Here is a 25195-nt window from a genome sequence, read left to right as displayed (position 1 = left end):
ACGAATGTTTTACGGCAGGAAGAGCTGTGTTTCATAAACTCGTCCTTCAGAAATGAGCCACACCAAAATAAAGAAATGTGAAAAAAATTGTTTTATTCTGTCTATCCCGTGGCACGTTTCCTGCGTGTGGTCCATGTTAATAATAGGCGACAATAAAACGGGTTTATAGGGTTCATGTTTGGCGCACCCAGATGAACAAATACACTCAGGTTCGGGCTTTGTTGGACTCCTCCTTGTCCTCTCAGGTCTTCGGACCAGAGACTATTGTCTGTCCCTCGGTCACATTACAAGCTCAGAGGTGACGGGGCCTTTGCAGTGGCCGCCCCTAGTCTATGGAATGACCTGCCAATCAGTGTCAGACAGGCACCCGTCAATAACTGAGTTTAAATCTCGTTTAAAAACTCACTTTTATGCCCTGGCTTTTAACCCAGTGTGACGTGGTTCTTATACGGTTTTCTTATGCAGTGTTCTATGTGGTTTCTTATGCAGTCCTTTCTTAAATCTTTTACTATGTTGTCTTAAATGTTTTCTGTTTTATTAATAGAGAAAGGTCATCTTCAAGATTCCGTGGAAAGGTTTCTGGCCTCAGAGCCAGACCAGTGAGTCAGAGACAGAAAAGGAGACAGAGAGAGAAAAAAGACAAATACTGTCACAAGGCTTTGTAGATCCTCACAAGACATTGCCACAATGTGGCCAGAACTTCTAAAATCCGGTCTAGAGTCAGTTGGATGCAGACAGGACATCAGGGGGATGACGACTGGGTTTTAAATGTGTGACAGAACTCCTCCTCAAACATTTTTCTGAGCTGAGCCCCAAATTCATCTGAGCTTCCAAATTCATTATTCTGTCAGGGAAGAACAAAAATGTGTCCAGCCTCTGCACATTTCAGAGAATAGTGATGCTTCTTTTTGTTATTATTATCAGCATTAATAGTATTATTATTCGTGGTGCTGTTTGGTAAGGTGTCTTACCTTGTTGAAGGTAGCACAGTTATCAAAGATGAGCCGCACATCAGAGACAAACTCCCGTACAAACTTATAGTCGCCTGACTGTAAGTTCAGCTTTACTCTCTCCAACCACATGGGCTTTTTAATACACTCCGTGTAACATTCCACCTGCGGAATGAAATTATTTTTATGACTTACTGTGATTTGTTACATGAGAGGTTTGTTAATGGAAAAGGTACTAACAGAAATCTACTCATTAAACAGTAAATCTACTCATTAAAGCGGCCCTGCTGGTTGACTGCAGTAGCACCACCCAGATGTTCCTATGACTTTAAAGTTAAAGTGAAGTGATTGTCACTTGTGATACACAGCAGCACAGCACATGGTGCACACAGTGAAATTTGTCCTCTGCATTTAACCCATCACCCTTAGAGAGCAGTGGGCAGCCATGACAGGCGCCCGGGGAGCAGTGTGTGGGGACGGTGCTTTTGCTCAGTGGCACCTCAGTGGCACCTTGGCGGATCGGGATTCGAACCAGCAACCTTCTGATTACGGGGCCGCTTCCTTACGCTAGGCCACCTCAGGCCTGAAAAATATAAAAAAAAAAATACAGGCCTGTATATTTTTTCAAGTGTCTAATTTGAGTTGTAAATTTCCATATCCAGGTATTCATATGTTCTACACTGAAACATTGTTGGTGTTACTCTCTTCAAAACAACGCAGACACAGGTCGGCTCTCGAAACGGGTTTTATTGCGTGACGTTCTTGCAACTTGCACCATGCACCTTGTGCCGTGAGAACTGTATTTAAATAAACTGTATAACTTGTTAACAATTAAATGATACAAATATTCAACACGAACATAAACAGAACATTTTAACAAGTACCTGGCTGGCCGCTTGTCTTGAAAAGAGATAGCTTCGCTCTAACTTAACCTTGTACTTTAGCGGAGCCTCCACCTGCAGTCCATTTGAGGGATCATGTATCTCTTTTTTTTTACCCATAAATACTTACATTTGAAATTAACTATAAATCACATATAAATGCATACAATGTATTTCAAACTAAAATTAATTTAAACAATAATCATAAACCATTTAACCCATAATAATTAAATCTTTTCAAACTTTTAACATTGTCCATAACACTTACAATTGGTCTCCTCGTAAGAGGTCTGTATGACCATGAATGTTTGGCGGGTCTGCTAAATAATTCACTATCTGCTGACCAGACTACAGCAACACGGCAGAGGGGTTCTGACTGAAGAAGACAGCAGAGCCACGGCACACAGTAACAGACACTCACTGTGGTAGAAGGGTCAGATGTAAAGATGCGCTGCTTATCTTCACTGAGCAATTTCATCAGGAGAGCCTGGCATTCCTGTTACCAGACACAGGCAAAGACAAAAATACAATGACTACTCTGACCATATAATTCTGATGTCTGCCACAATTGTTCATGAAAGGTGTGTGTTTTAAGTATAGGTGTAAGTAAAGAGAATGGCTGGTGTCATTACAGTCATGTATGTTGTGATGGGACGGTCCAGGGCCTGCTGTTCAGTAATTTGGTCATCATAACGCCAAGCCTGGCAGTTTTCCCACACACACAAAGTACACAGCCATTTATCACCACTGCATAAAATAAAAAAAACAAAGAATTAAATAAACAAAAGAATTAATGCTAAAAATTATTTGTACCTGTCTAATGTACCTATTAACCCACAGACTGTGATCAATGTTGACAATGCACTCAGTTTAGATTGAGTCAGTCTGACTAATATTTGGTTATATATTCCCACATCCTGTAAGTTACATTATTAAATGTCTTTTTCATTGTAAGTCAGGCTACAGATTTCTGAACCCACCTTCTTGGAGGTGGGGGAATGTGACACGGACGATGGAAGGACCTGGGACATTTGTCACAGCACACCAGGTCTCCGTACTCTCCACAGATAAAACACCAGTCATCGTTGCGTTGCTCAAGCTGCGCAATATAAAAATGAAAAAGCAGTAAATTTCAGAAAATTTTCAGTCAATTTTCACACAGGTCAAAGTCTGATATTTTGTAACAAGGTTTTCATCTTCTTCATGATATGATTTTTGACAGGCTAGAGTTAGATCTTATTTTATACAGTTTTATTGTATACTGCAGTTTCTTAATTTTAAAGATTAGATATGTTAAATTTGTCTAGTGTAAAAAAAATAATAATAAGTGTAATATTCTTACCTGGTCTTGTTCGTTACTACTGCAGAGTCGACACTCGCACAGAACAGAATGGACTCGCAGAACTTTCTTCTGCAAAATATAAGGAGATACAGAAATTGTAAGTGTGTCTTCTGCTTATTAAACAATAATAATGCTGTATTCATATATTTTCTATCATAATTCTCTAATTCTTTCCTTACCGCTATGAGGAAGCTGAGAGGCCAGCTATTGCAGATGATATCTTTCCTCCAGTTGGCATCAGTTATGTTGGTTTCCTGCTGCACAAACTCTGTTGGGGTCAGCCAGCATTTCTCTGTCCGAATACACTTCCCTTTACTTCCTAGAACATTCCAAGGACACTTCAGCTGGGTGTAAATACAATCCATTTGATAAGCTGTCATTTGTGCAAAAGCTGATTGACATTACATTAATGCCATTTAGCAGATTGTTAAAGGAACAGCCCCCTGGAGCTCAGGGTTAAAATAAGATAAAACTATTCTTTATTAGTCCCACAAGTGGGGAAGCAGAAAAGAGGAGCAAAAGACAAATACAATAAAAAAAACTATAGCAATATTACCATATAAAAAGTGCACTACAAACTAGCTGAACAAATAAATATGGTGTATTAGAAACTTAGATAAATACAATAATCTGCATATATATGTATGTATGTATATGCAAGGACAAAAATGAGCAGGGAAGATATATAGACATTGCACATTAAAAAACACTATGATGTTCATAAGTGTCTTGCTCAAGGACACAAAGTGAAGTGATTGGCATTTGTGATACACAGCAGCACAGCACACAGTGCACTTTGTCCTCTGCATTTAACCCATCACCCTGAGTGATCAGTGGACAGCCATGACAGGCGCCCGGGGAGCAGTGTGTGGGGACGTTGCTTTGCTCAGTGGCACCTCAGTGGCACCTTGGCGGATCGGGATTAGAACCAGCAACCTTCTGATTACGGGGCCGCTTCCTTAACCGCTAGGCCACCACTGCCCGCTACTGGTAGTAAGTGGGGTTTCAACCAGTTAACACATTTACACACACAAACACATACAGAGACAACACCTGATGCAAATCGGACTTTGTGGCAACTTCCTCTGATTGATCCACACTGGACTATCAAATGTTCTCCTTCAAATATGGACAGGTCAACATCTTCATCGATGCTGGTTCCTGGCCTTTCTGCATCAGTTTGTCCTTCTCCCGTGCATTGATCTTCTTCTTCTCCTCTGATCACTTCTTCCTCTTCTCCTCTTATCACTTCTTCCTCTTCATCACCACTGTCATCATCACTTTCATCTGTTTGTGAATCATCTGCTGTAAAAAGTGGTTGGCCATGATGTGAGAATCGAACTTTCACCAATTTCACAAGCCTCTTCCCTAACAGAGCTCTAATAGACATACATCATGTTCATGCTAGCATTAAGCATTAGCATTGAAACTATTGAAACTATTGAAAGATTAAACATTTGTTATGTTGAAAAGGTCTTCAATAATGCCTAGAACAGCTTTCATGGACAAACTGACTAGTTGTTGGCACGTTCACAATTAAACATTTCCAGACGGTGATGCTTTCTATGTACAGTGGAGAAAATAATTATTTGACCCCTCGCTGATTTTGTAAGTTTGTCCAATGACAAAAAAATGAAAAGTCTCAGAACAGTATCATTTTAATGGTAGGTTTATTTTAACAGTGACAGATAAGGAAAATGGAAAAAATAATTTTAAATAAAAGATTTGCATTTCATTGAGTGATATAAGTATTTGAACCCTCTAACAAAAAAAGACTTAACACTTAGTGGCAAAACCCTTGTTTGCAAGCACAGAGGTCAAACGTTTCTTGTACTTGATGACCAAGTTTGCACACATTTTAGGAGGAATTTTGGCCCACTCCTCTTTGCAGATCACCTCTAAATCACTTAGGTTTCGAGGCTGTCTCTGTGCAACTTTGAGCTTCAGCTCCCTCCATAGGTTTTCTATTGGATTAAGGCCACTCCATGACCTTAATGTGCTTCTTCTTGAGCCACTCCTTTGTTACCTTTGCTGTTTGTTTTGGGTCATTGTCGTGCTGGAACACCCATCCACGACCCATTTTCAATTTCCTGGCAGAGGGAAGGAGGTTGTCGCTCAGGATTTTACGATACATGGCTCCGTCCATTTTCCCGTTGATGCGGTGAAGTTGTCCTGTGCCCTTAGCAGAAAAACACCCCCAAATGTTTCCACCTCCATGCTTGACAGTGGGGATGGTGTTTTGGGGGCATATGCAGCATTTTTCTTCCTCCAAACATGGCGAGTTGAGTTAATGCCAAAGAGCTCAATTTTGGTGTCATCTGACCACAGCACCTTCTCCCAGTCACTCTCTGAATCATTCAAGTTGTTCATTGGCGGGCCTTCAGACGGGCCTGCACATGTGCCTTCTTGACCAGGGGGACCTCGCGAGCACTGCAGGATTTAAATCCATTGCGGTGTAATTTGTTTCCAATGGTTTTCTTGGCGACTGTGGTCCCAGCTACTTTGAGGTCATTAACTAACTCCTCCCGTGTAGTTCTAGGATGATTTCTCACCTTTCTCAGAATCATTGAGATCCCACGAGGTGAGATCTTGCGTGGAGCCCCAGGCAAGGTCGATTGATGGTCATTTTGTGCTCCTTCCATTTTCGAACAATTGCAGCAACAGTCACCTTTTCTCCCAGCTTCTTGCTAATGGTTTTGCATCCCATTCCAGCCTTGTGCAGGTCTACAATTTTGTCTCTGACGTCCTTGGACAGCTCTTTGGTCTTTCCCATGTTGGAGAGTTTGGAGTCTGCCTGATTGATTGATTCTGTGGACAGGTGTCTTTTATACAGGTGACTAGTTAAGACAGGTGTCATTAATGAGGGTGACTAGTTGAGTAGGCGTGTCTAACCACTCTGTGGGAGCCAGAACTCTTAATGGTTGGTAGTAGTTCAAATACTTATTTCACTCAATGAAATGCAAATCAGTCTCTATCTTTTATTTTAAAGTTATTTATTCAATTTTCCTTTTGATGTGCTATCTGTCACTGTTAAAATAAACCTACCATTAAAATGATACTGTTCCGAGACTTTTCATTTCTTTGTCATTGGACAAACTTACTAAATCAGCGAGGGGTCAAATAATTATTTCCTCCACTGTATGACAGTGAATAAGGTAATATTTCTAGCTGAAAATTTTAAATAAATAATCATTGGCAAAAAGTTGATGAATGATACTAACATTCGCTGGAGGGGAACAGCGCTCTCCTTGTCTATTCAAAATAAAAAGAAGAAGAAAAAATGGTGATGTTTCACATAACAATTACATGCTGGCACATGTAACCTTTTTGCCTTATTCAAACATGAAAGGAAGGTTATGAAGGACCTATGAAATTTACACAATGATTACATAGGATGAAGTCAATATATTATCCACTAAATAATGTGGAAGCAGGATCCCGTGGTGGTGTATAATCTATCAGCACAGTGTATTTAATGCATTAGTTACCTGTCCACTTCTGAGTCTTCCTTTGAGACATGGGGCTTTCAAATGACCCTCCTAAATAAAGGTTTAATGATAATTACATATTTTATAAATGTCACTGATAGAAAGATAGATGTATGAATGGATTTATGGATGAATGGATGGACAGGATGGTTGAACAACCTTTATCAGTGCTTGCAGTGTTTTATTCTTGCAGCGAATGCTAATTTTCCAGTTCTTATTGCTCTTCTTGCCTCCAAATTGCTGAAATTCAGGTGGACTGAACCAGCGACCCTGGAAGAAAATGCATTTTTCCCCTAAAGACAGAGAGAGAAGCTCTCGAGAAAAGTTCATTTTTTTTTTTTAATAGACCATATGAAATTAAATTATACATTCTTGTAGAAGACATGATGCCCCAATGACAAGAACTCCTACCTTTAGACAACTTTTCTCTATGGAGTGTCCCCTCTTTGCCCCCACAGTTGACAGGAAGCTGTGATTTATAAAGAGGCCAGTTCCAGATGTCCCTCTGCTGCCCCTTCAGAAGGGGAGAAACTATGAAACACACAGGAAAAGGTAAGGAAAGAGTCAACAAGAGTTGGTTGAGCTCCTCACAGAAACATGTTCCTTAAGTTCTACAAGCGGAACAGAGCCACCAAGACACAACTGTAATTGTGTCGACTGTAATGCAGTCAGTGAAATGTGGTCTCTGCATTTAACCCATCTCTTGAGGGAGGACAGCCATGATAAATGCTGTAAAGGGCGTCTGATGATAATTAGGCGCCCGGGGAGCAGTGTGTGGGGACGGTTCTTTGCTCAGTGGCACCTTGACAGTTCGAGACCGGCAACCTTCTGATTACAGGTCCAAATATTTAGCTACTAGGCCACCACTGCCCTATATGGGCTTGTTACCTAGAAAGGGGCGGAGTCACTGTCACTAAAGAGTGTCCGTTTTGCAGACTCTACACTGAAAGTGTTAAATTTAACACTGGTTTGGACTGGACTCATATACTCTCTGTGCAGTGTTAATTTAACATTAAACATATTTACTGTGTGGTGTCTGAGCAGAACAAGAACACACTCACTCATGGAAAGCATTCCAAATGACGGCGATTTGAAGTTTCATATAATCATTACCCAGAACACGTCAGTAATTAGAGAAGTGGAATGGTATAAAACTCACATTGTGCAGGCTTCTTGGCTCTTTGTCTCTGGGGTGTTGTGGCCTGTGAGGAAGGTCCTGGTTGTTCATCCTCCTCCTCATTTTCCTCAATATTTTCAATCGTTTCCCTCTTCTTGGGCTTTGTTTTTCCCTCAGGCTGCACATCTTCTTTCACTTGCGGGGGGAACAATATAAGCAATATCTTGACAATACAATTCATTAGATGATAACAATTGGTCTGCACTATTCTGCATTAAATGGAAAAAAGTACAATTGTTTTGAATGCATATAATAAATCACTTTAGACCAGTGCTACAGTATAGGATGTATTACATTTTAATAATGTAATTACTAAGAAAATACAGATGCATTGTGGATGAACTCACCGTCCATGAGGCTGTTGCGAATCACTCGGAGAGCAGGGTACTCCTGCAGGATGTGGTCCATGAAGACACATTTCCAGAACGTTTTCATGCATTCTGGCTTCGCTTCCAGACTATCCAAAATATCATACACCCCTTTCACCTTCCTGTTCTTAGCCCTCAACCGGATTACATTCTGCAGCGAGAGAGATGCAAACATTTTGCCACCCCTTGCAAAGTGTACAGTGAAGTGAGCAAATAAAAACAATGTGCCTGAAAGCAACACCCTAAAAAGAATGTCGTCTTTCCACGAATCACCAGGTTTCAGTTGTAGCTTCTCCGAGTGGCAGGCGACCCCCTCCTACCTTGTAGACTCTCTCCGACACCAGGTCGTGGTCGCGGAGCTGGCTGAGGAAAATGAGCGGCTTCCCCATGCACGACATCTCCGTCTTCTTGCGACGGAAAAACGCGAGCAGCTTCTCGTCCTCGATGGCGTCCATCGGGTCCATGCGCCAGCTTTATACGGTAAAAATGGCGCGCAGACAAAATTTCCCGCCTAAGATGCGTGTTTTTTCTTCTTCACATTTTCAAACGCAACGCGGAAGCCCGTCAAGTGACGTCACTGAATCGAAAGCGAAAGAAAATCCGAGACCGAGAGAGAGACTGTAATAAATGTTAGAACACAGTTTCATTTTTTTCCTGAGCCAATTAATTATGTTACGATGTACGTTGTTTGTGTAAATATTTTTTTTTAGCTTAAGTGTTTATTGGTTTTATATTTTATTCGTAATTATTTCTATCTGAATGATGTATTTGCGTAGGCTGCTTTACCAAAATAACATTCCTCCGCATAACATCGCCACATTTACATTGTAGGAATAAAAAAATACAAATAGCTGTAGCCGTGAAAGGTTAATTTACCTTACAGAACGAAATACGTCTAGTTTCATACAGTTGTACAGATGTGATTCAGCGCATGCGCAGTAAAGCTCATTTCTGTTCTACACACGTGCATTAACCGAGAGTGTGTCTTCCGATCGTGCTTTTTTGTCAAAAATTAATACCCACCGCAGGCAGGTACAGCAGAGACAGGAGTCATGACGTAAACCAAATATATAAGTGAACAGGGATGGGACTCCATACGAGGAAAAAATGATGAAAAGGGACAGTATTATTATTTGTACTAACAGTCAGACACTTACATCCTCTCGGTAATTTGATAAATGAGATGGAGTCACTGTATAACAAATATTTATTTGTGTATACATGTAGAAATGTTACTTTAGCTAAATGTGTATAATGAACTGTATTATACAGTTAGAGAAAATGAAGTGATTTTCATTGTGATACACTGCAGCACAGCACATGGTGTCACAACAAAATGTGTCCTCTGCTTTTAACCATCACCCTTGGTGAGCAGTAGGCAGCCATGACAGGCGCCCGGGGAGCAGTGTGTGGGGACGGTGCTTTGCTCAGTGGCAGCTTGCCAGATTGGGATTCGAACCGGCAACCTTCTGATTAAAGGTTTAATCAGGAGCACCATAAAATCCACCAATTGAATCCTTCAAATGCAAAGATCATGGTACCACAACAAACCTGCCAAGAGAAGGCTGCTCAGAAAACTCACAGACCGGGCAAGTTACACAGTTATGAATGCTGATGTTGTCGGTTATTTTGTCCTATTTGTTATTTGCTTAAAAAATACTTATTCAAACTTGTAGGCATTTGCTTGTAATGAAACGCAAATTCTCAAACAATCCATTTTAATTCCAGGTTGTGGGTCTACAAAACATGAAAAATCCCAAGGGATGTTAATACAATTTATAGGCAGTATATATACATGCATGCATACACACACATCTTTTTATTCATCCCAAGGATGTGCATTTTATAAAACACGGCAAACATTAGAAACAGTAGGTGCCCAAAGCAGCCCTGCAAAACACCGCAAGTCAGTAGGGAGGTATGAAATAAATTCTATCAATGAGATCATGTTTTTAAAAATGGATGAACACCGGTTCAAGGGCAAGCCATTTTTACAAGAGTACACAAATCAAGAATTGGGACAGGACCCAAGAAAAAACAAAATCACCAAGATAAGATTCATGGGTTGGCACAGGCTTAAACTGAACTCGTTTATAAAGGTAAAAAGAGGAAACTGAAGACAATGAAAGTGATTGTCATTGTCATCAATGGCACGTTGATAAGGCCAAATGCCTTAAATGTAAATGTAAATGTAAACAATGTCACCCTTGGCGGCAACCTTCCGATTACGGGGCTGCTTCCTTAACCGCTAGGCCACCCCTGAGTTTACAGATTAACAGAATTAGCCAAACAAGTAACACTGTGATCATTTAGCTGACACTTTTATCAAGGTGACTTGCAATCAGTAGTGACAGGGACAGTCCCCCGGAGCAGCTGAGGGTTCATCCATCTGTCCATTGAAACGTGTGAAGTGAAAAGCTACTGGATGTTAAAGGAGCGACGGAACTCATCCTCGAACATATTTCCGAGTTCAACACCCATATTTGTAAATTCCGTATTCTGTCAAGGAAAACAAATATTGCACATTTCAAATGAAAAAGTATCAAGAGTAACAATAATAATTGCTAGTATTTTTTGGTCTGTGAGTTGATTTTTTACCTTGTGTAGGGCAGCATTCTTAAAGATGAGGCGTACGTCTGAGACAAACTCCCGTACGAACTTATAATCATGTGATTTCCGTTTTACTCGCTTCAGCCACATTGGTCTTTGAACTAACTCAGAGTAACATTTAGCCTGCGGTTCAAAAGGACAAAAAATAATTCATTATCACATGATCACCCATGCATGATCACAGAGATGATCCGATCAATCAATTCAAAATGCTTAATAAGATGGACAATGTATAAGACAAAAAATCTCAAGACCTTACAGAAAGCAATTCATTTACATTTATATCATTTATCAGACACCCTTATACAGAGCGACTTACAATCAGTAGTTACAGGGACAGTCCCCCTGGAGACAGGGTTAAGTGTCTTGCTCAGGGACACAAAGGTAGTATTGGGATTTGAACCTGGAACTTCTGGTTCATAGGTGAATGTTCCACTATGCTACTACCACCCTACATTTCATATGTAAAATTTTCATATCTAAAAAACTTTTTAAATCTTAAACTGTCTTCCCATTTACGGTGTCTGCTAAGTGTGTGTGTGTGTGTGTGTGAGTGTGTTGAACCAAAACTGAAAGAAGTCAGAACAGACCAGCTGCAGGATTTATATCTAGCATGGACTCTCACTTCTACTGCACAGACTCTGAGACTATGGCATAGGCCTTTTACCTCCCATTTAATTGAATGGAAGCCACAGCATCCATGCTTTTAAAAGCTGATGCACTTAACATGCAGCATGCAGTACAACACTGTAACACTCACATTGTGCTTGGGTTCAGACGTGAACATGCCTTGCTTATCGGCGCTGAGCAGTTTCAGCAGGAGAGCATGGCATTGCTGTTACACAGCACACACATGGGAACATACAATTATTAAACAGACCACTTAATCTCAAGTTAGTAACAGGGATGTCTTTTAAGAGTAAATGTAGCTCTTGGGATTGCCTGGAAGCTATTAGCTGATGTCCTTACAAGCATGTACTGTGAGATGTGACTGTCCAGAGCCTGCTGTTCAGTAATTTTATTATTATAACGCCAAGCCCGGGTCTTCTCCAGCACACAGAAGGTACACAACCATTTGGTGTCCCTGTGCGAAAACACAAACCAAGGGTTAAAAAGGTAACAATGGCAGTAAAACAGCAGCCAGTTAAAAAGGACATTGAGGGCAATATTTTCAAAACTGTAGCTATGTGCAAAACTATGTGCTAAATGGGGCTTGTTCACTAGTGTAAGGTCATCAGTGTAAGGTGTAACAGTGAAAGGCTGGCTAAATCCATTATTATAATGCAAATTACACTGTGATATTGGCTACTGCTTGTGGACATTGATGCTTAATAATATAGTCAGTATTCTATGTGTGTCAGATGTAAGGCTTTACCTCCTTCTACTTACTTCATGGTAGGTGGGGGAAGGTGACAGTCCTGGTGGAAATACTTTTTACACTGATCACAGCACACCAGGTTCCCGCAAGCTTTACAGATAAAGCACTGCTTATTGCTGTCTGTCTGGAGCTATGCAGTAGGAAGAAAAAACTCCCAAGATCAGAAATTTGAGAGGAACAAATAAACTTACTATAAACAAATAATCCCACTTCAAGGTAGGGTCTGACCAGCTACATCATGAACTGACTGTTGGCATACATTGGCATACGCCACTGCATACAATAACGGCACTCTTGGTCTGCTTGTATCACTCAACTGTTCCCACTGACTAGTGAACTCAACCAGACCCTGAGGAAAATTAGACCTTAAAGTGCATTCATGGAAATACTCTGTAACTATATTTTTTTGTGAAAATACAGTGAAGGCAGGGTTTGCTTTATCAAATTATCAATATGAAATGATTGCATTGTCATTTGTGGTCTAAATGTTATTTTAGAATGAGTTTTTAATTACTGTTAAAAAGCCAAGGTCAATATGATATGGCAAAGGCTTTTGGGTAAAGAGACTGCATGGAAAACACAGCTCTATCTCAATTTAAATGGAATTCCTTATAATGAGCATGTGATGTAGCAAATTTACACATAATAAAGCACAATTATCTATTACATAGGGATACAGAACAGTGCAAAAGTAATGAAAAGATTTCTTGTACAAAGCAAGAACTAATCTAATAAATTCACCTGTCCAGTTGTAGATGTCCTTTTTTTGAGACGTTGAGCTTTCAGATCGCCGTTCTGAAGAAAAAGTGTTATAATAATGAAACTGCTTTCAGAATTTGCTAAAAGTCTCACACAACATTCTCTATCAACACTTGAAAGAGAGACTGGTTTGACCTGAGAATGGATGAATTCACTGTTTGATATGTAAAAGAAATATTCTTATTAATTAAAGATCTCTTAACTATATTTTCAATTAGTATATTATGTGCAAAATAAATACTCAAATATGTTTGATTGGTTGAAGCTGTGAACCAACCAATGAATTAACCAACCTAGCACATTTAAATGTAAAAGTTGTGTGAACAGACCTTTAAAAGATCCTGCAGGACTGTGCCATTCTGGCGAATGCTGGTTTTCCAGTTCTTGCATTTACTCTTGCCTCCAAATTCCTCAAATTCAGTTGGAGTGAACCAGCGACCCTGGGACATAATACACTTTCCCCTAAAAATAGACAGAGATACTTGGCTGTTGGTTAGTAGTAAGCCCCCCCCCTCCTTTTTTTTTGAGCACTTTTTTTGAGCTCCAAGAATGATGAGCTCCCACCTGTTTGTAGCTTTTCTCTGTTGAGCAGCCCCTCTTTATCTCCACATGTGACAGGAAGCCCTACAGGATCTATTGGACAGTAATAGAAATGAATAGAGATTAGAAATCATGCATATATAATTAATAAATTAATCAATTAATTAATTAATTAAGCGGCACACACACACACACACACACACACACACACACACACACACACACACACACACACATATATATATATATATATATATATATATATATGCACACATGCAAATATGCAATGTTGCAATGTGCTACTCACATTGTGTGGCCTCCTGGGTTGATCTGGCCAGAAAAGAAGGCCCTGGCTGTTCATCCTCCTTTTCCTCATTCTTTTTCCTCTTTTTAGCAATCGTTTCTTCAGGCTGCTCATGTGTTGTATTCCTCTCATCATTTGAAACTGGTGGTGTCTGATAGAACATAGATGACCCTAAACAATATAAGCAACACCTTTTAAATCCAATGCAGTATTGACACAGTAAGGTCTTCAACTATGCTGCCGATCAAAATTACTCCCACCCACTTACTAACCACTACCGCTAATTCCATATACGAGTTGCTGTCAGGACATCACAGGACATGCGCACACACACACACACACACACACACAAACAGAACACACCATTTATTCACACAAGTGTGTAGAGTCACCAATTAACCGGAGAACCCGGAAGAGAAAGTGTGCCAACACAGGGAAAGCATGAAAACACAGGCAAGTAAAAGTAAAGTGATTGTCATTGCCACTTTGCTCAGTGGCACTTCAGTGGCACCTTGGCAGATCTGAATTGGAACCAGCAACCTCCTGATTACGGGGACGCTTAATTAAACTGCTGGGCCACCACTGCACCGAAAGCATGCAAAAAAAGCATGTAAACATGAGGCCATAGCCGGGACTCAAACTCATAACCTTGGAGTTTTGCGGCCACTATCCACTATGCCAACATGATCCAACAATGTAACTAATTATTATAATCATTAATGTCAAAAAGAGATTAAAAGCATTTTAGCTCAAATGCGAATGCAAATGCAACGTTGTGAAGTTCCAGTACCAGGGAATGTTAGAGCTGGCCTTCCACCTGTGCAGACATCTTGTGTGCCAGGATTCTTATGCTCATCTGCATCAGTGGGTATAAATGTCTCCATTTCATACCCAGTCGTTGTCTGTCCACTGTCTTCATATCTTAGTCTGAGTTCTAAGCATAAAAACATGGATATTTGGTCATCGTGTATTTGGTTGTTAATTAATAAAAACAGATATGAATAATTGTGCATGAACCTGGCCCCCACTGCTCTATGGTCCAGTTCTCGTGTAACCATTATAGGCACTTTTGGAGGTGGACATGTTCAGTGGTCACACTATTATGGTTGATCAGTGTATTTGTGCACTGCAGTGTCCATATGAGAGAGTGTACAGAACCTACATATACCGGACTAACTCACCATCACTGAGACTACCGCGCAAGGCTTGAAGAGCAGGGTACAGCTGCAGCATGTGGTTCTGGAAGATGCACCTCCAGAAAGGCTTCATCACTTCAGGCTGTTGTTCCAGGCGATCCAAAATCTCATAAACACAATTCTTCTGAATCTTCTTAGACTGCTTACAGCTCTGAAGCAAGAGAGACCATAAATGCAGTACTGACAGACAATAATAATAAAAAATCACAATTAAAGTAAAATTCATTTGAATTCATTTAAAATATCTTTATAGATTTTTTGGTAACCATATTGAGCAACTAGCTGCAGTAGAGGCTCAACACAATTTGTGCATTGCAGCCTGTAAAAATGTAGAGCATGATCACTTCACCTTGTACAGGTCCTCTGGTACCAGGTCATGGTCACGGAGCTGGTTGAGGAACATTTGCGGATGTTCGATACACGACATTTCCGTCTTCTTGCGACGAAAAAAGCGAAGCAGCTCTGAATCTGTCACAAAGTCGAGCAGGTTCGCCGGGTCACTGACCTCCGCACGACTGAAGTGTGATTCTGCAGCATTAGACAGAAAGAGTTGAGGTGACCACCAGTCATTGTGTCCACTGAATGGTGAATTGCAGAAATCCATCTAAATTAACAATTCATATATTCATAATTACACTCTTCAATTGTGATTTCAGGTATCCACAATGTCATTCTCACTGGGACGTTTCATTAAAGACATCTTCCTATGAAAATCTTCCCATTTTAGATATCCACAAACCAAATGTTTCTAGTGAAGTGAAAGTGAAGCGATTGTCATTGTGAAACACTGCAGCACAGCACACGGTGACACAACGAAATGTGTCCTCTGCTTTTAACCATCACCCTTGGTGAGCGGTGGGCAGCCATGACAGGCGCCCGGGGAGCAGTGTGTGGGGACCGTGCTTTGCTCAGTGGCACCTCAGGACCTTGGCAGATCGAGATTAGTACCTGCAACCTTCTGATTATGGGGGGGGCTGTCCCTGTAACTACTTATTGTAAGTCGCTCTGGACAAGGGCGTCCGATAAATGCTATAAATGTAAATGTAAATGTAAAGTGAGGTCATTTGTCCTGGTAAGAGGACTATTGTAGATACAATCCAGTGCTGAGAAGAGGACAATTTGTTCCTCTTGCTGAGCCCGGTTGCTCTCGAGGTTTCTTACTTTTTCTTTGCCACTGTCACTTTTGACTTGCTGGTTCTTTTTGACCCATAATTGTGAGAAGGAGATATATTAATCTGAAATGGATCTACAGGTTGAAATAATATTAATATTAGAGAGCTGCGTATATCATTTTTTAGGTGTAAAATAAACCAACCGCAAGCAAAACGTCTCCACCCCTGAGACCCCAAAACGTCTCCCGAATTTGATGTCGTTTCACTCGACTGAAAGAAGGGAATAAAAGTTCATCTTACCATTCTCCATCCTCAAACCCCTTCTCCAAAACAGGACGGCGCGGGATTTAGACGTTTATTTAATAAGGAGATATTTGATCCGGCGTGGCCAGGTTCAGCTTCCCAGGGGGTTTTAACGCGGAAGAGCTCGGAATGACGTGAAAATGAAACAGAACTCATGTCTGCACGTCGCTAAAACCGCAGAATCATACTTCAGGAGGGAATGGAAATGCTTCATACTTCAACAGACAAAAGTACCTTTTAGTGTTTGTACAATGACTGAAAAACAGCTTTCCGTTTAAGTGAAATCGTCCCACGCATGCAAGTGAAATGCATGCACATTCCCCACTGAAACTGTCTCACACAAACAGCTGAAATATTCTCATAAAAACAGTAAGAGCTTGTACAGACAGTACAGAAAAGCAGTACAGATGACGTTTTGATTGTGTATGTAAGCACCTTTTTACCATTGAGTGTGTGAGCAAGGTTTCAGTACACATAAAAGGACTTTTTCAGTAGTTTATGTAAGAACATCTCACTCGTGTGTGTGTTTTTCAGTGTAGTGTGTGTGCATGTCTGTTTAATAAATTTGTACGAGAACATGTTTAGTTGGATATGTGAGCATATTTAAATTTGCGTGAAAGCTTTTCAGTAGGAAGGTTACAGAAAAGTTATCTAAGGGACAGTATTTAACAAAGTATTAGTAAAGCGACTTCTAAGGTTGATAAAAGTTGAAAAATGTAGATGTTCCAGTCGGAGTGTGACAGTCTGCAAGTGTGTAATTAGTGTCAAATTAATTAGTGTAAAATTTAGGGTGGAGAAATCACTGTACAGTATACTGAATAAACTGGTCAGACATCGTGTCACCGTCACTGTCACTAAAGAGTACATGGCACGCCCTCCATCAACACAGAATTAAGCCAGATGCTTTATCCCGTAATCCTTTATTTACTGAGACTGCAGAGAATGTCAAGAAGGAGTAAGCTTGGTCACAAAGGCAGAACTGGGCAACCTCTTAAGTAAGAAAAGCAAAAAAGCATTTACATTCCAAAAGCACTTCCTTTTCCATCAAAAGGAACCTGTATGCCCAGAATTACATATTACAAAAAATATGCTCAAACAACAACAAAAAATAATAAAAGCAAGGCAATCATGCATTGTACAGGATAACAGTTTATATCAAGATGCTGCATGTAAAAGGTCACAAGTTCAGCACAATACCAGGGAAAAGGAATGAAATTTGCAAACAAATTAAAGGACCAAATTGATCACTATGTTCAAATTGTGCCCTGGCCCCCACAAAGCAGGGTGAATGTGCTCCATAATCCAGGATAAGATCCTGCACCCACGAACATAAGATGTTACTGAAAATGGGTAAAGCGATGAACATTTAACAGAAACAGCAAAAACAATTAAACTGTAGATAAAATGAAAAAAAAAACCATTTAAACCAAAGAGCCCATGATAAAATGTTAAAATGAAAAGCAGTAGAGACAAACAGACAGATACAGAGATGCAATTAACTAATAACAAAAGACCCACTTTTTTACTGTAAAGGTCTAAAGTTAGTTGTCCTGTCATTAGGCACGGGTCTAGAACAATCCACAGGTCTATGAGATGTTGTTGTGGAACGTTGGCCCCTAAAGACTCTGGCAAATCGTCTTTCTCCTCCATGACTTGTGCTGGTCTGAGCTGGTGGCTGAGTAGTAAGGGCAGCTGAGAACCTTGGAAGGCCAGCATGTGATCCAGGAAAAGCTGCTGGCACTGGGTTCACCCTGCGGGCACCTGGGAACTGTGGATTTGGTTGGGGTGGCACTGCAGAAGAACCCTCTGGACCCATTGACCAATCAGAACTGCAGGACAGGCTGGCATCAACTGACATATGATAATTGACACATAAAGATCTTGATCTAACGAATCCTCCTGTTGAAGGGCCATGTCCCTCACTGGAGCTGGAGAAGGACGGCAGACTTTGGCCTGAACTTGAGGTCCTGGTCATAAGTGCAGATGTCATTGCAGACATACAGGCCATATTGCAAAAATGAATTATAATACAGTATAGCATGTTAAATGAACAATGGTTGAAGATAAAGATCAACTTTATAAATACTCTTAATTACCTCTCTATTTTGGGTCTTCTTTTCTGACGTGGAGCTATCAGAAGATGCTTCTAGAAACACAATGTATGTCACAATGCACCAAACTTGGTGATAAACCTCTAACAACTTATACATTGATTTAAGGCCTTAATTAATGTTAATTTAAATAATGGCATTAATGGATGATCTTTAAAACTAGCAGGTGTGGTTCCTTGGACAGACCTTGAACAGTTCTAGCAGGGGTTTACCCCGGTAGCGAATGCTGCTTTTCCAGTTCTTGCTGTTTCCTTTGCCTCCAAACTCTTCAAATACAGTTGGATGGTACCATGTGTTCCCCACCATAATGCACATCTCCCCTAAAAACAAAAAGACATGTTATGGACTTATCCCTCTCTTTTAGAAAGCTACTCCCTCCACCACTGATGAGCTCTTACCTTTAGAAAGCTTCTCTTTGTTCAACATTCCGCGTTTTGTCCCACACGTGACAAGAATTTCTGTTTGGTCCTTGAAACGTTTCCTGATAACCTTCTGCTGCCCCTTTTCAACAGGGACCACTGCAAAAAATAATGATAAACATAAAACCTTAAGTGATGTGCAGATTGGGACAGTCCAAAAGTCCAAAATGATTTTTCAGCCATCATAAGAGAATCATGTAACAACCTGTACTCACTGTATGAGGATTCTGGTGCATTCTGTTGCTGAGAACATATGGCCTGAGACGAAGACCCTGGAAGTTCATCACCCTTCTCATGTTCCTCAGTTTGATTGTAATTATTCCACTTGATTAAGCTTGCCATGTCTAATCCTGAATTTTGAAAGATGTATAGAGTTCTATAGCACCGAAGTGTCATCTCAAGGCACATACCACAGTGAATAAATATGCTCCAACGATGACAAGACCCTACCTCTACCAATTTTCTCATTGGTCAGCACCCCGAGTTTCCCCGCAGGTGATGGCAAGATTTGCTGCTTCCTGATGTCCATCTGCTGGTCCTTTTTAATGAAGGGAACTACAAAACACACAGAACCTTGAGTGAGGTACCAACTGGAACAGAACAGAAATCAGTATCAAAGACAAACTGTATGTGATATCTAATAAACCCCAAGGGTCTGAGCAGAACCACCCCTAGTCTGCTTCCATGTCTGCTTTATAATCACTTGATAATTCTACTTGAAGGTTTTGGCATTAATGATTAAATAACCGATAGCGTACATTTTTTACTCTTCAGTTCAGTGTACAGCTCTTGGAGAGTAGGGTATTGCTGCAGCATGTGCTTTTTGAAGACACAACTCCAGAAAGTCTTTATACATTGGGGTTGACCCTTCAGGTTATCCAAAATCTGGTATACTCCTTCCATCTTTTCCATCTTAGACCTCCTCTGTATCACTTCCTGCAGCCAGGGAGAGAAGGATAGAGAAAGAGAGAGAGAGAAGAGAAGGATCAAGTAATCTAGGACTTTATCAACTTTCTACAGAAACACAATCTCACCTTGCAGAAATTCTCCTCCACCAGGTCATGATCACGGAGGTGGTTGAGGAACATCTCTGGCTTTTCCATACTCGACATTTGTGTCTTCTTGGAACGGAAAAATTGGTACAGGTATTCAATTGTAAAATCACTGAAGTCCATGTTGCTCACTGATTTTGTCCAGTTGCCACCAAAGTCTACAGAGTGAGAAAGAAGCAAGTCGGCGCATTTCACGCAGCACAAACGCAGGTCAGATCACCAATCAGTACACGAACAGTCATACATGAGTTTTACATGAGTTTATTTACATGTTATGTAAAATAGGAGGCATCTAAACGCTTAAAACAATTTTTCAAAAGTAAGTTAGCTAAAAATTCAGCAGTTTATTCGTATAAAAAAAAAAGATTTTTTATTCATACCTTCCCTTTCACAGAGTCGTTCCTCTGAAAAAGTGCAGTAGTTGCTTTGGGGACGTGTTGTCCCGACTGGTGCAAAAAATAATGCAAATGAGCTTGTAGTGTTGTGCAAAAATCGAAAGTCTGGGTGTGGTTAGTTTCATTTTTAGATTTTTTTTTTTCTTTTTACATATTTTCTTGTAGTTCGGGATATTTTTCTGTATGGCTTTGTAGGACTGACACAAAAGGGACCTAACAAAGAAATGAAGAAGCTTCTCTAAAAGTCAAGAAAATAACGGATTGAAACTAAAAGATGACGTCGGTGTGGACTTTCGTTTCGGGTTCACCCTACTGCCACAACACTGTTAAACAAGTCTGGTCTCGTCCCAAACCCAGAAAAATTACTCCCGTCACCTCACATCACAAGGAAAATTTCAAACTGCATCAGAATATATTTATTACAAAAAATAGTCAAGTAAACAAGCTTTTATGTTTAGAACAAACCATATTTGTTTAGAAGAGGTTTGTTTGGACTTAATTTGGCAGGAGAGTTTTTTTTATCATTTTATATATATTTACATGTAAACACACACACACATTTCATGTGTGATTCAGGAAACGGGTGTAACTGTTCCAATCTGTGGTAGTAGCCTAGTGGGAAACACACACTCGCCTATCGACCAGACGACCCAGATTCAAATCCCACTTACTACCATTGTGTCCCTGAGCAAGACACTTAACTCGAAGTTGCTCCAGGGGGGACTGTCCCTGTAACTACTGATTGTAAGTCGCTCTTGAGAAGGGCGTCTGATAAATGCCGTAAATGTAATTGTTATGTCTTCCAATCCAAGCGTTGCACACGTTCCTGAGACAGGATGCAGACGACGACACACAGAGCAGACAGGCTGAGGGCGTGACAATCATTACAACACTTACTGAAATATTATAGCGAAGTGTTGAAGAGCATTAGCAGTTATTATGCATTATGCATGTTACAGACCTCATGTGTGCAGACTCTTCATCTTTATAAATACGCTAATTACCTCTCCATTTTGGTTCTTCTTTTCTGACGTGGAGCTATCAAACAACGCTTCTAAAAATATTCAAACACAAATACTACCGCAGATTTTAAAATATTTTCTTCATTGATGGTCAGAGAACAGGACATTAAGGAAAACTCAACTAAATGATTAATTAGTTAATCTTGCATATTAATCATACATATAACAGTTTGCACTGTTGTAACTCTTCACTTAAACATGAAAAATCGAAAAAGCACATGAGAAAACATCCAGGATACATTTATACATGAGCAATTATACATCCACATAACAATTCCATAATTGTGTGTTGTACTGAAAGAAGGAACACAATTACAATTTACACAATTTACAATTTAAAACCCATGTATGTCAAGAGACTTCCTAGATTCCTACATTTTGGAATGATGCCGGCTCCATCCTCAATAACTGCAAGAGTTTGTACTTTTCTGAAGAAATATTGACACATTCATTCCCAACCTTCCACACTCATTCTCACAATTGACCCACCTGTAATACACTCCAAAGACTCCCCTTGCAAGACATTGAAATACTTCTCTGTCCTGACTTCTGTTGAGATCTTTATCCATTCCAAACACTTGTTCACTGAATTCCTTCCACAATGCTCCAGTTTATTTCTCATATCCTTCAACTGAAGAATATCTTATTTAGGGTTTAAACTTTACCAGAATAAAAATTCTAAACACTATCCCATGGAAAACCATTTAAGCCAAAGAGCCCATGATAAAATGTTATAATGAAAAGCAGTAGAGATAAACAGACAGATACAGAGGTGCAATTAACTAATAACAAAAGACCCACTTTTTTACTGTAAAGGTCTAAAGTTGGTTGTCCTGTCATTAGGCACGGGTCTAGAACAATCCACAGGTCTATGAGATGTTGTGGTGGAAAGTTGGCCCCTCAAGACTCTGGCAAATTGTCTTTCTCCTCCATGACTTGTGCTGGTCTGAGCTGGTGGCTGAGCAGTAAGGGCAGCTGAGAACCTTGGAAGGCCAGCATGTGATCCAGGAAAAGCTGCTGGCACTGGGTTCACCCTGCGGGCACCTGGGAACTGTGGATTTGGTTGGGGTGGCACTGCAGAAGAACACTCTGGACCCATTGACCAATCAGAACTGCAGGACAGGCTTTTCCAGTTCTTGCTGTCTCCTTTGCCTCTAAACTCTTCAAATTCAGTTGGATGGTACCATGTGTTCCCTACCATAATTTGACAAAAAGACATTTTATGGACGTATCCCTCCCTTTTAGAAAGCTACTCCCTCCAACACTGATGAGCTCTTACCTTTAGCAAGCTTCTCTTTGTTCAACATCCCATATTTTCTCCCACAGGTGAAACGTTTCCTGATAACCTTCTGCTGCCCCTTTTCAACAGGGACCACTGCAAAAATAATGATAAACATAAAACCTTAAATGAGGTGCAAATTGGAACAGTCCAAAAGTCCAAAATAATTTTTCAGCCATCATAAGAGAATCATGTAACAACCTGTACTCACTGTATGAGGATTCCGGTGCATTCTGTTGCTGAGAACTTACGGCCTGAGACGAAGGCCCTGGAAGTTCCTCTGTTTGATTGTAATTATTCCACTTGATTAAGCTTGCCATGTCTAATCCTGAATTTTGAAAGATGTATAGAGTTCTATAGCACCAAAGTGTCATCTCAAGGCACATACCACAGTGAATAGATATGCTCCAACAATGACAAGACCCTACCTCTACCAATTTTCTCATTGGTCAGCACCCCGAGTTTCCCCACAGGCAAGATTTGATTCTTCCTGATGTCCATCTGCTGGTACTGCTCATCTGGTCCCTCCAGCTCTGAAGGTAAAAGGAAGACGTTCATCTAGACTCTTCTCTATCTTGGCTCCTCGGTGGTGGAATGAACTTCCCCTTGAGGTCAGAACAGCTCAGTCACTGAGCACTTTCAAACGCAGCGTAAGACCTTCCTCTTTAGTTAATATTTAGATTAACTTGTAACCATCATATTGTCTGTCTTATGTATAGAAACTACAACGTAGTGAATAAAAAGATTATATCTAATAAACCTCAAGGGTCTGAGCAGAATAAAACCCCTCCCAGTCTGCTTCCATGTTGAACAAAGATCTTCAACTCTGGACCTGCTCTCGGTTGTACCAGGCAGTGACAAATTCTGATTGGCTACAACGCTAGAGAAAGGCAGGAAAATTTGAGTTTATTAATCCAAAATATAATCCATTCTAGATTTGATGTAAATGATTTTTGAGAATTAGGAGACAAATCAAAGGATTTTGAAAAAAAATTGTAACTCTCATGTACATACACCATAAACAGGAAATCATAACTTGAAATAAAGTGTTAATTATTTTTACTGTTCACTTTCCTGTACAAATTCTCTCATCATTTGATGATTTTATTTTCTTTGTAGATTTAGGTCATTTTACTTTATTATCACTTGATAATTCTACTTGAAGGTTTTGGCATTAATAATTAAATAACAAATATGTTTTTTACTCTTCAGTTCAGTGTACAGCTCTTGGAGAGTAGGGTATTGCTGCAGCATGTGCTTTTTGAAGACACAACCCCAGAAAGTTTTAATACTTTGGGGTTGACCCTTCAGGTTATCCAAAATCTGGTATACTCCTTTCATCTTCTCCATCTTAGACCTCCTCTGTATCACTTCCTGCAGCCAGGGAGAGAAGGATAGAGAAAGAGAGAGAGAGAAAAGAAGGATCAAGTAATCTAGGACTTTATCAACTTTCTACAGAAACACAATCTCACCTTGCAGAAATTCTCCTCCACCAGGTCATGATCACAGAGGTGGTTGAGGAACATCTCTGGCTTTTCCATGCACGACATTTGTGTCTTCTTGGAACGGAAAAATTGGTACAGGTCTTCAATTGTAAAATCACTGAAGTCCATGTTGCTCACTGATTTTGTCCAGTTGCCACCAAAGTCTACAGAGTGAGAAAGAAGCAAGTCAGCACACTTGACGCAGCACAAACGCAGGTCAGATCACCAATCAGTACACGAACAGTCATACATGAGTTTTACATGAGTTTATTTACATGTTATGTAAAATAGGCGGATCGCCTCAAGGCATCTAATCAAATCTGGTTTTGTCCCAAACCCAGAAAAATTAATCCCTTCACCTCACATCATAAGAGACTTTCAAACTACATCAGAATATATTTATTACAAATAAATAATAAGTATACAAGCTTTTATGTTCCTGGTTAGAACAGGTTTGTTCAGACCTAATTTGGCAGGACAGTTTAATTGTTATTTTGATCATTTGTTCTAATCTGTGGTAGTAGCCTAGTGGGTAACACACTCGTCTATGAACCAGAAGACCCAGGTTCAAACCCCACTTACCACCATTGTGTCCCTGAGCAAGACACTTAACCCTAAGTTGCTCCAGGGGGGGACTGTCCCCGTAACTACTGATTGTAAGTGGCTCTGGAGAAGGGCATTCCACCACCGAGGGGCCAAGATGGAGAAGAGTCTAGATGAATGTCTTCCTTTTACCTACAGAGATGGAGGGACCAGGCGAGCAGTACTGGAGGCTCGGAGTAAACAGGGTGCAGTGCGAGGTGTAATAAGGGCTGTGAGGTAGGATGGTGCTACTCCATGTTTGGCTTTGTAGGCCAGCATCAGTATTTTGAACCTGATGCGTGCAGCTACTGGGAGCCAGTGAAGGGAACGTAGCAGAGGGGAGGTGTGGGAGAATTTTGGAAGGTTGAAGATCAGTCGTGCTGCTGCATTATTCAAACACAAATACTACCGCAGATTTTAAAATATTTTCTTCATTGATGGTC

General features: G+C 40.3%; 4 protein-coding genes across 7 annotated transcripts; all 4 read right to left on the bottom strand.

The window, feature by feature from the left end:
- Positions 1-76: 76 nt before the first annotated feature.
- On the bottom strand, positions 77-9100 carry LOC114793376 (nuclear body protein SP140-like protein). 3 transcript variants are annotated; one of them, XM_028985078.1, is made up of 16 exons: positions 9083-9100; positions 8527-8783; positions 8186-8357; positions 7821-7973; positions 7073-7192; positions 6821-6954; positions 6662-6712; positions 6395-6425; positions 4227-4478; positions 3353-3492; positions 3174-3242; positions 2812-2930; positions 2464-2578; positions 2253-2327; positions 972-1115; positions 77-844 (listed from the first exon to the last, which is right to left on the bottom strand). In XM_028985078.1, the coding sequence occupies exons 2-16, from the start codon at positions 8668-8670 to the stop codon at positions 743-745; spliced, it is 1821 nt and encodes a 606-aa protein (XP_028840911.1). In that variant the 5' UTR covers positions 8671-8783; positions 9083-9100; the 3' UTR covers positions 77-742. The 3 variants fall into 3 exon arrangements, with proteins under 3 accessions (XP_028840911.1, XP_028840912.1, XP_028840913.1); XM_028985079.1 differs by having other exon boundaries at positions 4227-4475; XM_028985080.1 differs by lacking the exons at positions 77-844; positions 972-1115 and adding an exon at positions 1511-1533.
- Positions 9101-9907: 807 nt separating this feature from the next.
- Positions 9908-16564, bottom strand: LOC114793377 (nuclear body protein SP140-like protein). Its single transcript, XM_028985081.1, has 13 exons — positions 16406-16564; positions 15343-15521; positions 14979-15144; positions 14588-14731; positions 13801-13968; positions 13518-13586; positions 13283-13416; positions 12936-12989; positions 12206-12324; positions 11786-11900; positions 11577-11651; positions 10805-10939; positions 9908-10705 (listed from the first exon to the last, which is right to left on the bottom strand). Exons 1-13 carry the CDS (start codon positions 16413-16415, stop codon positions 10625-10627), a joined length of 1449 nt encoding a protein of 482 aa, XP_028840914.1. The 5' UTR covers positions 16416-16564; the 3' UTR covers positions 9908-10624.
- Positions 16565-17312: 748 nt separating this feature from the next.
- LOC114793378 (uncharacterized) lies at positions 17313-20510 on the bottom strand. Its single transcript, XM_028985082.1, has 9 exons — positions 20371-20510; positions 19973-20148; positions 19697-19874; positions 19389-19493; positions 19154-19288; positions 18918-19037; positions 18706-18839; positions 18505-18554; positions 17313-18375 (listed from the first exon to the last, which is right to left on the bottom strand). The coding sequence occupies exons 2-9, from the start codon at positions 20111-20113 to the stop codon at positions 17931-17933; spliced, it is 1308 nt and encodes a 435-aa protein (XP_028840915.1). The 5' UTR covers positions 20114-20148; positions 20371-20510; the 3' UTR covers positions 17313-17930.
- A 1166-nt stretch (positions 20511-21676) lies between these two features.
- LOC114793380 (uncharacterized) lies at positions 21677-24788 on the bottom strand. Of its 2 annotated transcripts, XM_028985084.1 has the most exons (7): positions 24159-24788; positions 23892-24060; positions 23115-23219; positions 22898-23014; positions 22687-22782; positions 22209-22601; positions 21677-22038 (listed from the first exon to the last, which is right to left on the bottom strand). In XM_028985084.1, exons 1-6 carry the CDS (start codon positions 24297-24299, stop codon positions 22213-22215), a joined length of 1017 nt encoding a protein of 338 aa, XP_028840917.1. In that variant the 5' UTR covers positions 24300-24788; the 3' UTR covers positions 21677-22038; positions 22209-22212. The 2 variants fall into 2 exon arrangements, with proteins under 2 accessions (XP_028840917.1, XP_028840916.1); XM_028985083.1 differs by having other exon boundaries at positions 21677-22601.
- Between the last annotated feature and the right edge of the window lie 407 nt (positions 24789-25195).

Source organism: Denticeps clupeoides, chromosome 7, assembly GCF_900700375.1.
Source record: "Denticeps clupeoides chromosome 7, fDenClu1.1, whole genome shotgun sequence".
NCBI lineage: Eukaryota > Metazoa > Chordata > Actinopteri > Clupeiformes > Denticipitidae > Denticeps > Denticeps clupeoides.
The sequence above is the reverse complement of the archived record's forward strand: the minus strand, read 5'-3'. Positions and strand labels throughout refer to the sequence as shown.